Genomic DNA, 13675 nt, shown 5'->3' with positions numbered 1-13675 from the left:
CAGCTCCTGCAGCCGCCCCGACCCCAAAACCCCCCCGGGACCCCCCAAATCCCCCCGAAATCCCCCAAATTTTCCCCCTAAATCCCCAAATTTACCCCCTAAATCCCCAGGTTACCCCCAAAATTTTCCCCAAATTTTGGCCAAAAATCCCCATTTTTTCCCACCAAATTTGTCCAAAATCCTCAAGTTTCCCCCCCTAAATTTCCCCCAAATTTCCCCCCAAATCCCCAAATTTTCCCCCAAAACCCCCAAATTTCCCCCCAAAATCCCCAAATTTGCCCCTGAAACCCTGAAATTTTCCCCCAAATTCCCCCCAAATTCCCCCAAAACCCCCAAATTTCTCCCCCCAAAACCCCATTCTTCCCCCAAACTTCCCCAATTTTCCCCCCAAAATTCCCAATTTCTCCCCCCAAAATCCCCAAACTTTCCCCCAAAACCCCCAAATTTCCCCCCAAAAATCCCAATTTCTCCCCTGAAAACCCCCAAATTTCCCCCAAAACCCCCAAATTTCCCCACAAAATCCCCATTTTTTCCCCCCAAACCTCTCAATTTTTCCCCCAAAACCCCCATTTTTCCCCCCAAAATCCCCAAATTTCTCCCCAAAACCCCCAAATTTCCCCCCAAAACCCCCATTTTTCCTCCAAATTCCCCATTTTTGCCCCCAAAATCCCCAAATTTCCCCCAAATCCTCACATTTTTCCCCCAAAAATCCCATTTTTCCCCCCAAATTTCCCCCCAAAAATCCCATTTTTCCCCACAAAATCCCCATTTTTTCCCCCAAAAACCCCCAATTTTCCCCACAAATTTTCTCCAAACCCCCCAAATTTCCCCAAACCCCCCTTTTTCCCCCCAAATTTCCCCAACCCCCCCCTTTCCCCCCCAGCCCCGCGCACCTGCGGCGATGGCCGCCCACCAGGGCATTCCCAGCTCCAGGTGCAGCCATTCCAGAAGGTTCTGGATCAGCCCCACCGGGCTGGAGCCCCCCAGGCCCAGCTCCTGCAGCCGCCCCGACCCCAAAACCCCCCCGGGACCCCCCAAATCCCCCCCAAATCCCCCAAATTTACCCCCTAAATCCCCAAATTTACCCCCTAAATCCCCAGTTTCCCCCCAAAATTTCCTCCAAATTTCCCCACAAAACCACGATTTCTCCCCCCAAAACACCCAAATTTCCCCAATTTTCCCCCCAAACCCCCCAAATTTCCCCCCAAAAATCCCATTTTTCCACCCAAAACCCCCAAATTTTCCCCAAAAAATTCCCCATTTTTCCCCCAAAATTCCCCATTTTTCTCCCCAAATTTCCCCCAAAACCCCCAAATTTCCCCCGCAAAATCCCCATTTTTCCCCCCAAAATCCCCAAATTCCCCCAAAAACCCCAAATTTCCCCCCCAGTTTCCCTCCAAAAATCCCAATTTCTCCCCCCAAAACCCTCAAATTTCCCCCAAATCCTCACATTTTTCCCCCCAAAATCCCCATTTTTCCCCCAAAATCCCCAAATTTCCCCCCAAACCCCCCAAATTTCCCCCAAAAACCCCCAAATTTCCCCCCAAATTTTCCCCCAAAATCCCCAAATTTCCCCCCAAAACCCCCATTTTCTCCTCCAAAATTCCCCATTTTTCCCCCCAAAACCTCACATTTTTCCCCCCAAAATTCCCAAATTTCCCCCAAAACCCCCAAATTTCCCCCAATTTTCCCCCCAAAATCCCCATTTTTTCCCCCAAAATCCCCAAATTTCACCCCAAAAATCCCATTTTTTTCCCTAAAATCCCCAAATTTTCCCCCAAATTTCCCAATGTACCCCCCAAAAATCCCCAAATTTCCCCCCAAAATCCCAATTTCTCCCCCCAAACCCCCCAAATTTCCCCAAACCCCCCTTTTTCCCCCCAAATTTCCCCAACCCCCCCTTTCCCCCCCAGCCCCGCGCACCTGCGGCGATGGCCGCCCACCAGGGCATTCCCAGCTCCAGGTGCAGCCATTCCAGAAGGTTCTGGATCAGCCCCACCGGGCTGGAGCCCCCCAGGCCCAGCTCCTGCAGCCGCCCCGACCCCCAAATTTCCCCCCCGGGACCCCCCAAATCCCCCCGAAATCCCCCAAATTTACCACCTAAACCTGCAGTTTACCCCCAAAATTTTCCCCAAATTTTGGTCAAAAATCCCCATTTTTCCCCCAAAAATTTCTCCAAAATCCTCAAGTTTCCCCCCAAAATTTCGTCCAAATTTCCCCACAAAACCCCCAAATTTCCCCCAAAATTCCCCATTTTTCTCCCCAAATTTCCCCCAAAACCCCCAAATTTCCCCCGCAAAATCCCCATTTTTCCCCCCAAAATCCCCAAATTTCCCCCCAAATCCCCAAATTTCCCCCCAAAATCCCCAAATTTGCCCCTGAAACCCTGAAATTTTCCCCCAAATTCCCCCCAAATTCCCCCAAAACCCCCAAATTTCTCCCCCCAAAACCCCATTCTTCCCCCAAACTTCCCCAATTTTCCCCCCAAAAATCCCAATTTCTCCCCCCAAAATCCCCAAACTTTCCCCCAAAACCCCCAAATTTCCCCCCAAAAATCCCAATTTCTCCCCTGAAAACCCCCAAATTTCCCCCAAAAACCCCCAAATTTCCCACCAAAATCCCCATTTTTTCCCCCCAAACCTCTCAATTTTTCCCCCAAAACCCCCATTTTTCCCCCCAAAATCCCCAAATTTCTCCCCAAAACCCCCAAATTTCCCCCCAAAACCCCATTTTTTTCCTCCAAATTCCCCATTTTTGCCCCCAAAATCCCCAAATTTCCCCCAAATCCTCACATTTTTCCCCCCAAAAATCCCATTTTCCCCCCAAATTTCCCCCCAATTTTCCCCATTTTTCCCCCCAAACCCTCCATTTTTCCCCCAAAAATTCCCAATATTCCCCCCAAATTTTCTCCAAAACCCCCAAATTTCTCCCCAAACCCCCCAAATTTCCCCAAACCCCCCTTTTTCCCCCCAAATTTCCCCAACCCCCCCCTTTCCCCCCCAGCCCCGCGCACCTGCGGCGATGGCCGCCCACCAGGGCATTCCCAGCTCCAGGTGCAGCCATTCCAGAAGGTTCTGGATCAGCCCCACCGGGCTGGAGCCCCCCAGGCCCAGCTCCTGCAGCCGCCCCGACCCCAAAACCCCCCCGGGACCCCCAAATCCCCCCAAAAATCCCCAAATTTACCCCCTAAATCCCCCAAATTTACCCCCTAAATCCTCAGTTTACCCCCAAAATTTTCCCCAAATTTTGGCCAAAAATCCCCATTTTTCCCCAAAAAATTTCTCCCAAATTTACCCCCAAAATCCCCAAATTTTCCCCCCAAACCCCCAAATTTCCCCCCAAAACACCCCCAAACCCCCAAATTTCTCCCCCCAAAACCCCATTCTTCCCCCAAATTCCCCATTTTTCCCCTAAAATCCCCAAATTTCCCCCCAAAACCCCCAAGTTTCTTCCCCCAAATTTCCTCAATTTTCCCCCCAAAAACCCTCAAGTTTCCCCCCTAAATTTCCCCCAATTTCCCCCCAAAATCCCCAAATTTTCCCCCCAAACCCCCAAATTTCCCCCCAAACCCCCAAATTTCCCCCCAAAATCCCCAAATTTCCCCCCAAATTTTCCCCCAAAATCCCCCAAATTTCCCCCCCAAATCCCCAAATTTTTCCCAAAAACCCCCATTTTTCCCCCAAAACCCCCAAATTTCCCCCCAAATTTCCCCCCAAAAATCCCTTTTTTCCCCCCAAAATCCCAATTTCTCCCCCCAAAATCCCATTTTTTCCCCCCAAAACCCCCAAATTTCCCCCCAAAACCCCCAATTTTCCCCCCAAACCCCCAAATTTCCCCCCAAAAATCCCACTTTTTTTCCCTAAAATCCCCCAAATTTCCCCCCAAATTTCCCAATTTAATCCCCAAAACCCCCCCCAAAATCCCCAAATTTCCCCCCAAACCCTCCATTTTTCCCCCAAAAATTCCCAATATTCCCCACAAATTTCCCCCCAAACCCCCCAAATTTCCCCAAACCCCCCTTTTTCCCCCCAAATTTCCCCAACCCCCCCCTTTCCCCCCCAGCCCCGCGCACCTGCGGCGATGGCCGCCCACCAGGGCATTCCCAGCTCCAGGTGCAGCCATTCCAGAAGGTTCTGGATCAGCCCCACCGGGCTGGAGCCCCCCAGGCCCAGCTCCTGCAGCCGCCCCGACCCCAAAACCCCCCCGGGACCCCCCAAATCCCCCCGAAATCCCCCAAATTTTCCCCCTAAATCCCCAAATTTACCCCCTAAATCCCCAGGTTACCCCCAAAATTTCATCCAAATTTCCCCACAAAACCACGATTTCTCCCCCCAAAACACCCAAATTTCCCCAATTTTCCCCCCAAACCGCCCAAATTTCCCCCCAAAAATCCCATTTTTCCACCCAAAACCCCCAAATTTTCCCCTCAAATTCCCCATTTTTCCCCCAAAATTCCCCATTTTTCTCCCCAAATTTCCCCCAAAACCCCCAAATTTCCCCCGCAAAATCCCCATTTTTTCCCCCCAAAATCCCCAAATTTCCCCCAAAAACCCCAAATTTCCCCCCCAGTTTCCCTCCAAAAATCCCAATTTCTCCCCCCAAAACCCTCAAATTTCCCCCAAATCCTCACATTTTTCCCCCCAAAATCCCCATTTTTCCCCCAAAATCCCCAAATTTCCCCCCAAACCCCCCAAATTTCCCCCAAAAACCCCCAAATTTCCCCCCAAATTTTCCCCCAAAATCCCCAAATTTCCCCCCCAAAACCCCCATTTTCTCCTCCAAAATTCCCCATTTTTCCCCCCAAAACCTCACATTTTTCCCCCCAAAAATCCCATTTTCCCCCCAAATTTCCCCCCAATTTTCCCCATTTTTCCCCCCAAACCCTCCATTTTTCCCCCAAAAATTCCCAATATTCCCCCCAAATTTTCTCCAAAACCCCCCAAATTTCCCAAACCCCCCTTTTTCCCCCCAAATTTCCCCAAACCCCCCTTTTTCCCCCCAAATTTCCCCAACCCCCCCTTTCCCCCCCAGCCCCGCGCACCTGCGGCGATGGCCGCCCACCAGGGCATTCCCAGCTCCAGGTGCAGCCATTCCAGAAGGTTCTGGATCAGCCCCACCGGGCTGGAGCCCCCCAGGCCCAGCTCCTGCAGCCGCCCCGACCCCAAAACCCCCCCGGGACCCCCAAATCCCCCCAAAAATCCCCAAATTTACCCCCTAAATCCCCCAAATTTACCCCCTAAATCCTCAGTTTACCCCCAAAATTTTCCCCAAATTTTGGCCAAAAATCCCCATTTTTCCCCCAAAAATTTCTCCAAAATCCTCAAGTTTCCCCCCAAAATTTCGTCCAAATTTCCCCACAAAACCCCCAAATTTCCCCCAAAATTCCCCATTTTTCTCCCCAAATTTCCCCCAAAACCCCCAAATTTCCCCCGCAAAATCCCCATTTTTCCCCCCAAAATCCCCAAATTTCCCCCCAAACCCCCAAATTTCCCCCCAAAATCCCCAAATTTGCCCCTGAAACCCTGAAATTTTCCCCCAAATTCCCCCAAAACCCCCAAATTTCTCCCCCCAAAACCCCATTCTTCCCCCAAACTTCCCCAATTTTCCCCCCAAAAATCCCAATTTCTCCCCCCAAAATCCCCAAACTTTCCCCCAAAACCCCCAAATTTCCCCCCAAAAATCCCAATTTCTCCCCTGAAAACCCCCAAATTTCCCCCCAAAATCCCCATTTTTTCCCCCCAAACCTCTCAATTTTTCCCCCAAAACCCCCATTTTTCCCCCCAAAATCCCCAAATTTCTCCCCAAAACCCCCAAATTTCCCCCCAAAACCCCCATTTTTCCTCCAAATTCCCCATTTTTGCCCCCAAAATCCCCAAATTTCCCCCAAATCCTCACATTTTTCCCCCAAAAATCCCATTTTTCCCCCCAAATTTCCCCCCAAAAATCCCATTTTTCCCCACAAAATCCCCATTTTTTCCCCCAAAAATCCCCAATTTTCCCCCCAAATTTCCCCCCAAACCCCCCAAATTTCCCCAAACCCCCCTTTTTCCCCCCAAATTTCCCCAACCCCCCCCTTTCCCCCCCAGCCCCGCGCACCTGCGGCGATGGCCGCCCACCAGGGCATTCCCAGCTCCAGGTGCAGCCATTCCAGAAGGTTCTGGATCAGCCCCACCGGGCTGGAGCCCCCCAGGCCCAGCTCCTGCAGCCGCCCCGACCCCCAAATTTCCCCCCCGGGACCCCCAAATTCGGGGGGGTCCAGGGGTGGGGGAGGGGCGGGGGGGGGAGGGGGCTGCGGAGGGAAAAAAAACGGGGTTAAAAGAGGGGGGGGATGGGGGGGAAAAAAAAAGTCAGATTTGGGAAAAAATGGGGGAAAGTTTGAGGGGGGGTTAGGGAAGGGTGGGGTGGGGTTGGAAGTTGAAGAAAAACCCCGAAATTTCACCCGAAATACTCAAGTTTGGCTCAAAAATGCCCAAAATTTGAGTTGAAAGCACTAAGGGTTGATCCTGGAGCCAAGTTTGACGGAAAAGCACCCAAATTTGACACAAAATCCCCAAAATTCGACTCAAAACTGCCGAAATTTAATCCCAGATCTAAGTTTGACCCAAAACCACCCAAATTTGACCCAAAATCCCCAAAATTTGACCCAAAATCCCCAAAATTCAACTCAAATCCCCCCAAATTTGATCCCGGATCCAAATTCGACTCAAAACCACCCAAATTTGACCCAAAACCCCCCAAAATTTGATCCCGGATCCAACTTTGACTCAAAACCCCCCAGATTTGACCCAAAATCCCCAAAATTTGACACAAAAATCCCCAAATCCAACTCAAAACCACCAAAGTTTAATCTTGGATCCGACTTTGACGCAAAACCGCCCAAAATTTGACCCAAAATCCCCAAAATTTGACCCAAAAATCCCCAAAATTCAACTCAAATCCCCCAAAATTTGATCCCAGATCCATATTTGGCACAAAAACCCCCAAAATCTGACTCAAAACCCCCAAAACTTGACACAAAATCTCCCAAATTTGACTCAAAACCGCCCCAAGTTTGATCCCAGATCCAAATTTGACCCCAAACCCCCCCAAATCCCCCAAATTTGACTCAAAACCCCTAAAATTTAACACAAAAATCCCCAAATCCAACTCAAAACCACCAAAGTTTGATCTTGGATCCGACTTTGACCCAAAACCCCCCAAAATTTGACCCAAAATCCCCAAAATTTGACACAAAAATCCCCAAAATTTGACTCAAATCCCCCCAAATTTGATCCCGGATCCAAATTTGACTCAAAACCCCCCAAATTTGACCCAAAACCCCCCAAAATTTGATCCCGGATCCAACTTAGACTCAAAACCCCCAAAATTTGACCCCAAATCCCCAAAATTTGACACAAAAATGCCCAAAATTTGACTCAAAACCACCCAAGTTTGATCTTGGATCCGACTTTGACCCAAAACCCCCCAAAATTTGACCCCAAATCCCCAAAATTTGACACAAAAATGCCCAAAATTTGACTCAAAACCACCCAAGTTTGATCCTGGACCCAAATTTGACCCAAAACCGCCCAAATTTGACCCCAAAACCCCCAAAATTTGACACAAAACCACCCAAATTCAACTCAAAACCACCCAAGTTTCATCCCAGATCCAAATTTGACCCAAAATCCCCCAAATTTGACCCTGAAATCCCTAAAATTTGACTCAAAACCCCCCAAATTTGATCCTGGACCAAAAATTGAGCCCGAAACCCCCCAAATTTGACCCCAAACCCCCCAATTTTGACCCAAAGCCCCAAAATTCACCTCAAAATCCCCCAAATTTGGTCACACACCCAAATTCGACCCCAAAACCCCAAATTTGACCCCAAACCCCCAAATTTGACCCAACCCCCCCAAATTCGACTCAAAACCCCCTAAACCAGACCCCAAACCCCAAATGTGACCCCAAAATTCAACTCAAAACCCCCCCAAATTTGATCTCAGATCCAAATTTGACCCCAAACCACCAAAATTCAACTCAAACCCACCCAAATTCAACTCAGAACCACCCAAGTTTGATCCCACATCCAAATTTGACCCTAAACCTCTAAAATTTGACCCCAAAAATCCCCAAAATTCAACTCAAACCCCCCAAATTTGATCCCAGATCCGTATTTGACACAAGATCCCCCAAAATCCCCAAAATTTGACTCAAACCCCCAAATTTAACCCCCAAATTCAACTCAAAACCCCCCAAATTTTGATCTCAGATCCAAATTTGACACAAAAAACCCCAAAATTCGACTCAAAAACCCCCAAATTTGACTCAAAACCCCCCAATTTTGACCCAAAGCCCCCAAAATTAATCTCAAAATCCCCGAAATTTGAATTCAGATCCAAATTTGACCCCAAACCCCCAAATTTGACCCCAAAATTTGACTAGAAACCCCCAAAATTTGATCTCAGATCCAAATTTGACTCAAAACCCCCAAAATTTGACACAAATCCCCCCAAATTAGACCCCAGACCCTCCCAAATTCAACTCAAAACCCCAAAATTGGACCCCAAACCCTTCAAATTTAACCCAAAACCCGCCGAGCTTGACCTGACCCAAATTTAACTCCCCAAACCTCCCCCCAAATTCGCCCCTCCGCGACCCCAACCCCAAATTTAACCCCCCCCGAGACCCCCAAACTGGACACCGGAACCCCCCAAATTCCCACCCCAGCCCCCAATTCATCCCCGGACCCCCCAAAAATGCCGATTTTAAACCCCCAGCCTCAAATTTACCCCACGGGCCCGCCAGATTTGACTCCCAAATCTCACCCCAAACCTCTCAATGTGACCCCAACCCCCTCAAAGTCACCCCTAAACCCCTCAATTCCCACCCAAACCCCCTCAAAACCCCCCAAATTTCCCCCCAAATTCCTTTTTCCCGCCCCTTTTCCCTCACCTGCTCTCCGCCGCTCGCCACCCCCCTCACGGCCAGGCGCAGCGCGGGGGGGGCTCCGCAGCACCACACGGGAGCCCGAAACCTCTGTGGAGAAAAATGGGGTGCGCTTATTACGTCAACACCACCTCCTTGACGTCATAACTTCTCCCGCTCCCAAAAAACCCCGATTTTTCCCCCAAAACCCCCACCTGAGCCCTCAGGGCGCGGAGCAGCGGCCGCAGCCGCGGGGTCGCCGCCGCCATCATGGCGGCCTGAGGGGATGAGGGGAAGGAGGGCGGGGCTTAAACCCTGACGGGGCGGGCCCGCCAAAAGCGCGGCTTCTGATTGGTCAGCGGAGAGCGGCGCATGCGCCCTGAGGGAAAGGCGGGAAGCGCCATTTTACCTGAGGGCAACCCTCACTGGGGCGTGGCCAAGGGGGGGAGGCGGGAAATGAATCAACCAATAGGAAAGCTGGGTTTGGGTTGGCGCATGCGCAGAAGCGCCGGGGGAAAAGCGCGCGAAGCGCCATGTTGGGTGAGGGCAAGAGTGAGGGCGTGACGTCACGCGGCGGGAAGCCACGCCCACTTCTCCCCCCCCCCCCCCCCCCTTCCCCCTCAGGACTCGCCGCCATTTTGGAGCCGCCGCCGCTCCCTGAGGTAACGACGGGGGGCGACCCCGCCTCAAATTTGGGGGGGGGCTGAGGAGGCATCAAACCCCCTGAAACAGCTCTAAAACACCCCCAAAATCCTCCCAAATTTGGGGGGGATGGGGGGAGGTTAAGGGGCCCCACACCCTCAAACTCACCCAGAGACTCCCCGCAATGTCCCCCCAAATTTGGGGGGGGGTGGGGGGTGGTTTAAGGGGCCGCAAAGCGTGGAAACACCTCCGAAATCGGGTGTCTTAACACCCCTAAAAGTGCACGAAATTTTGGGGGACTGAAGGGGAGCCCGGACCCTCAAAACGCCCCCCAAAATCTCACCAATTTTGGGAAGGTTTAAGGGGATCCAGACCCTCAAAACACCCCCGAATTTTGGGTCCAAAGAGGCCCCAAAAGCGCCCTAAATTTGGGGGGGTCTGAAGAGGCCTTGAGACACCCAAAAGACCCCCAAAATTCAGGTGAAACCCCACCCAGAGACCCCCCCCCCCCCAAATCTCCCCCTCTCCCCAATTTTGGAGGTCCCAGGTACCCCCAGACCCCAAATTTCCCCCAAATCTCGCCAAATTTCCCTAAAATCTCCCCAAATTTTCTCTTTCTCCCCCTCAGGTGATGCCAGACACCCCCAAAGCCCCCCCAGATTTGGGGTCTCTCCAGGTGAGCCCCCCCCGACCCCAAAATCCCCCCAAATCCCTCCCAGATCCCCCAAATCCTCCCCAAAACCCCCCCAAAATTGCCCAAATCTCCCTCACATCGCTCCAAAATTCTCCTAATCCACAAAATCCCTCCTCAAATCCCCCCAAATTGTTCCAAAATTGCATAAAATCCACTCAAAATGACCCTAAATTAAGCCAAAACCACCCAAAATCCCAATTTTGGGGGGACTCAGGGTCCCAAAAAGCTGGGATGCCCCAAAACTCCCAAAATAGCCCCAAAAATGCTTTGAATTCCTCCAAAATCTCAGAAAATTCCCCCAAAATCGCGTCCAACTCTCCCAAATGCTCCTCCAAATTTGTCTAACCCCCAAAATCCCCCCAATTCCACACAAAAGCCACAAAAATCCAACAAAATCCGCCCAAAATCCCCCAAAATTACCCAAATTACCCCAAATCTACCCAAAATCACCTCAAATCCACCCAAAATCCACCCAAATTTCCACAAAATCCACTCAAATCCACTCAAAATCACCTCAAATCCACCCAAAATCCCCCCAAATCCACTCAAAATCCACCAAAACCCACCCAAAATCCCCCCAAATCCACCCCAAATCAACCCAAAATCCACCCAAAATCTCCAAAACCCACCCAAAATCTCTGAAACCCACCCAAAATCCACTCAAATCCACCCAAAATCACCTCAAATCCACCCAAAATCAACCCAAACCCACCCAAAATCACCCCAATCCACCCCAAATCCCCCAAACCCACCTCAAATCCACCCAAACCCACCCAAAATCCACCCAAATTCACCCAAATTCACCAAAATCACCTCAAATCCACCCAAAATCCCCTCAAATCCGCCCCCTGGGCAGGCGCTGTGGGGCTCCCTGGAGGCTGCAAAATCCCCCAAATCCGCCCAAAATCCACCCAAATTTCCACAAAATCCACCCAAAATCCACCCAAATCCACCCAATATCCACCCAAATTCACCAAAATAAACCAAATTCCACCAAAATCACCTCAAATCCACCCCAAATCCCCTCAAATTGACCCCCTGGGCAGGCACTGTGGAGCCCCCTGGAAGCCACAAAATCCCGCAAACCCACCCAAAACCCACCCAAATTTCCACAAAATCCACCCAAAATCACCTCAAATCCACCCAAAATCCACCCAAATCCACCCAAGTCCACCCAAATTCACCAAAATCCACCAAAATCATCTCAAATCCACCCAAAATCCCCTCAAATTCACCCCCTGGGCAAGCGCTGTGGAGCTCCCTGGAGGCTGCAAAAATCTGCCCAAAACCCACCCAAATTTCCACAAAATCCACCCAAAATTACCTCAAATCCACCCAAAATCCACCCAAATTCACCAAAATAAACCAAAATCCACCAAAATCACCTCAAATCCACCCCAAATCCCCTCAAATTCGCCCCCTGGGCAGGCGCTGCAGGGCTCCCTGGAGGCTGCAAAATCCCCCAAATCCACCCAAAATCCACCCAAAACCCACCCAAATTTCCACAAAATCCACCCAAATCCACCCAAAATCACCCAAATCCACCAAAATAAACAAAAATCCACCAAAATCACCTCAGATCCACCCAAAATCCCCTCAAATTGACCCCCTGGGCAAGCGCTGTGGAGCTCCCTGGAGGCTGCAAAAATCTGCCCAAAACCCACCCAAATTTCCACAAAATCCACCCAAAATCCACCCAAATCCACCCAAAGTCCACTCAAATTCACCAAAATAAACCAAATTCCACCAAAATCACCTCAAATCCACCCCAAATCCCCTCAAAATCGCCCCCTGGGCAGGCGCTGTGGGGCTCCCTGGAAGCCGCAAAATCCCCCAATCTCATCCAAAACCCACCCAAATTTCCACAAAATCCACCCAAAATCACCTCAAATCCACCCAAAATCCACTCAAATCCACCAAAGTCCACCCAAATTCACCAAAATTCACCGAAATCACCTCAAATCCACCCAAAATCCCCTCAAGTTCGCCCCCTGGGCAGGCGCTGCGGAGCTCCCTGGAGGCTGCAAAAATCTGCCCAAAACCCACCCAAATGTCCACAAAATCCACCCAAAATCACCTCAAATCCACCCAAAATCCACCCAAATCCACCCAAGTCCACCCAAATTCACCAAAATCCACCAAAATCACCTCAAATCCACCCAAAATCCCCTCAAATTCGCCCCCTGGGCAGGCGCTGTGGGGCTCCGTGGTGGCCACAAAATCCGCCCAAAATCCACCCAAAACCCACCCAAAACCACCCAAATTTCCACAAAATCCATCCCAAATCCCCCCAAATCCACCCCAAACCCACCCAAATTGCCCAAAATCCCCCAAACTGACCCCAAACCCGCCCCCCGCGCAGGCGCTGTGGAGCTCCCTGGAGGCCGCGCTGCTCCGAGCCCCCGGCCAGGCCGAGCCCCCGGAGCTGGAGCCGCTGCTGCGGCTGCCGCTGCCCCCGGGCCGCAAGCTGAGGCGGCTGGACGGGGCGCGCCTGCTCCGCGACAACCTGGAATGGGTGAGAATCCGCGCGTTTCGGGAAAAAAACGGGCAGTTCTGGGGTTTCCCGGGGATTCGGGATCGATTTGGGTCGATTTCAGTGATTTTTGGGGTTTTTTTGGGGGGTTTTGGGGTGGTTTTGAGGGGGGTTTTGAGGGCATCCTGAGGGGATTCTGAGGAGATTCTGAGGGGATTCTGAGGGGATTTTGTTGCGTTTGAGGAGATTTTGAGGGATTTTTGAGGGATTTGGGAATTTGGGGGGATTTTGAGGGATTTTGGTTCTGTTTGGGATCAGTTTGAGCGATTTTTTGGGTTTTTTGGGGTCTTTTTGGGTGGTTTTGAGGGGGTTCTGAGGGGATTCTGAGGAGATGCTGAGGAGATTCTGAGGGGATTCTGAGGGGATTTCGTTGCATTTGAGGCAATTTTGAGGAGATTTTGAGGGATTTTGAGGGATTTGGGAATTTTGAGGGATTTTGGTTCAGTTTGGGATCAATTTGAGCGATTTTTGGTGTTTTTTGGTTGATTTTTTGGGGGATTTTGAGTGCTTTTGAGGGGGTTTGAGCAGGGTTTTGGAGGTGATTGTGAGGGGATTGTGAGGAGATTCTGAGGGGGTTCTGAGGAGATTTTCAGCGACTTTTGGGGATTTGAGAATTTTGAGGGATTTTGGTTCAGTTTGGGATCAATTTGAGCGATTTTTGGGTTTTTTGGGGGATTTTGAGTGCTTTTGAGGTGGTTTTTGAGGGGATTCGGAGGGGATTCTGAGGGGATTTTGTTGCCTTTGAGGCGATTCTGAGGGGATTCTGAGGAGAGTTTGAGGCATTTTGAGGCGATTTGGAGGGGATTTTCAGGGATTTTGATGGATTTGGGAATTTGGGGGGGATTTGGAGGGATTTCGGTTGAGTTTGGGCTGGATTGGAGCGGTTTTTGGGGAGGTTT

At 50.7% G+C, this 13675-nt stretch overlaps 1 protein-coding gene and 1 long non-coding RNA gene across 2 annotated transcripts; one reads left to right on the top strand and one right to left on the bottom strand.

The window, feature by feature from the left end:
* Positions 1-2100: 2100 nt before the first annotated feature.
* Positions 2101-9194, bottom strand: LOC138100587 (mitochondrial inner membrane protein OXA1L-like). Its single transcript, XM_068998460.1, has 4 exons — positions 9123-9194; positions 8935-9018; positions 6068-6289; positions 2101-2106 (listed from the first exon to the last, which is right to left on the bottom strand). Exons 1-4 carry the CDS (start codon positions 9177-9179, stop codon positions 2101-2103), a joined length of 369 nt encoding a protein of 122 aa, XP_068854561.1. The 5' UTR covers positions 9180-9194.
* Positions 9195-9524: 330 nt separating this feature from the next.
* On the top strand, positions 9525-12753 carry LOC138100582 (uncharacterized). Its single transcript, XR_011146857.1, has 3 exons — positions 9525-9569; positions 10178-10225; positions 12606-12753. It is a non-coding gene; the product is annotated as an uncharacterized lncRNA (long non-coding RNA).
* The last annotated feature ends 922 nt before the right edge of the window (positions 12754-13675 follow it).

This window comes from Aphelocoma coerulescens, unplaced genomic scaffold (assembly GCF_041296385.1).
Source record: "Aphelocoma coerulescens isolate FSJ_1873_10779 unplaced genomic scaffold, UR_Acoe_1.0 HiC_scaffold_116, whole genome shotgun sequence".
In the NCBI taxonomy this organism is placed as follows: Eukaryota; Metazoa; Chordata; class Aves; order Passeriformes; family Corvidae; genus Aphelocoma; species Aphelocoma coerulescens.
The sequence above is the reverse complement of the archived record's forward strand: the minus strand, read 5'-3'. Positions and strand labels throughout refer to the sequence as shown.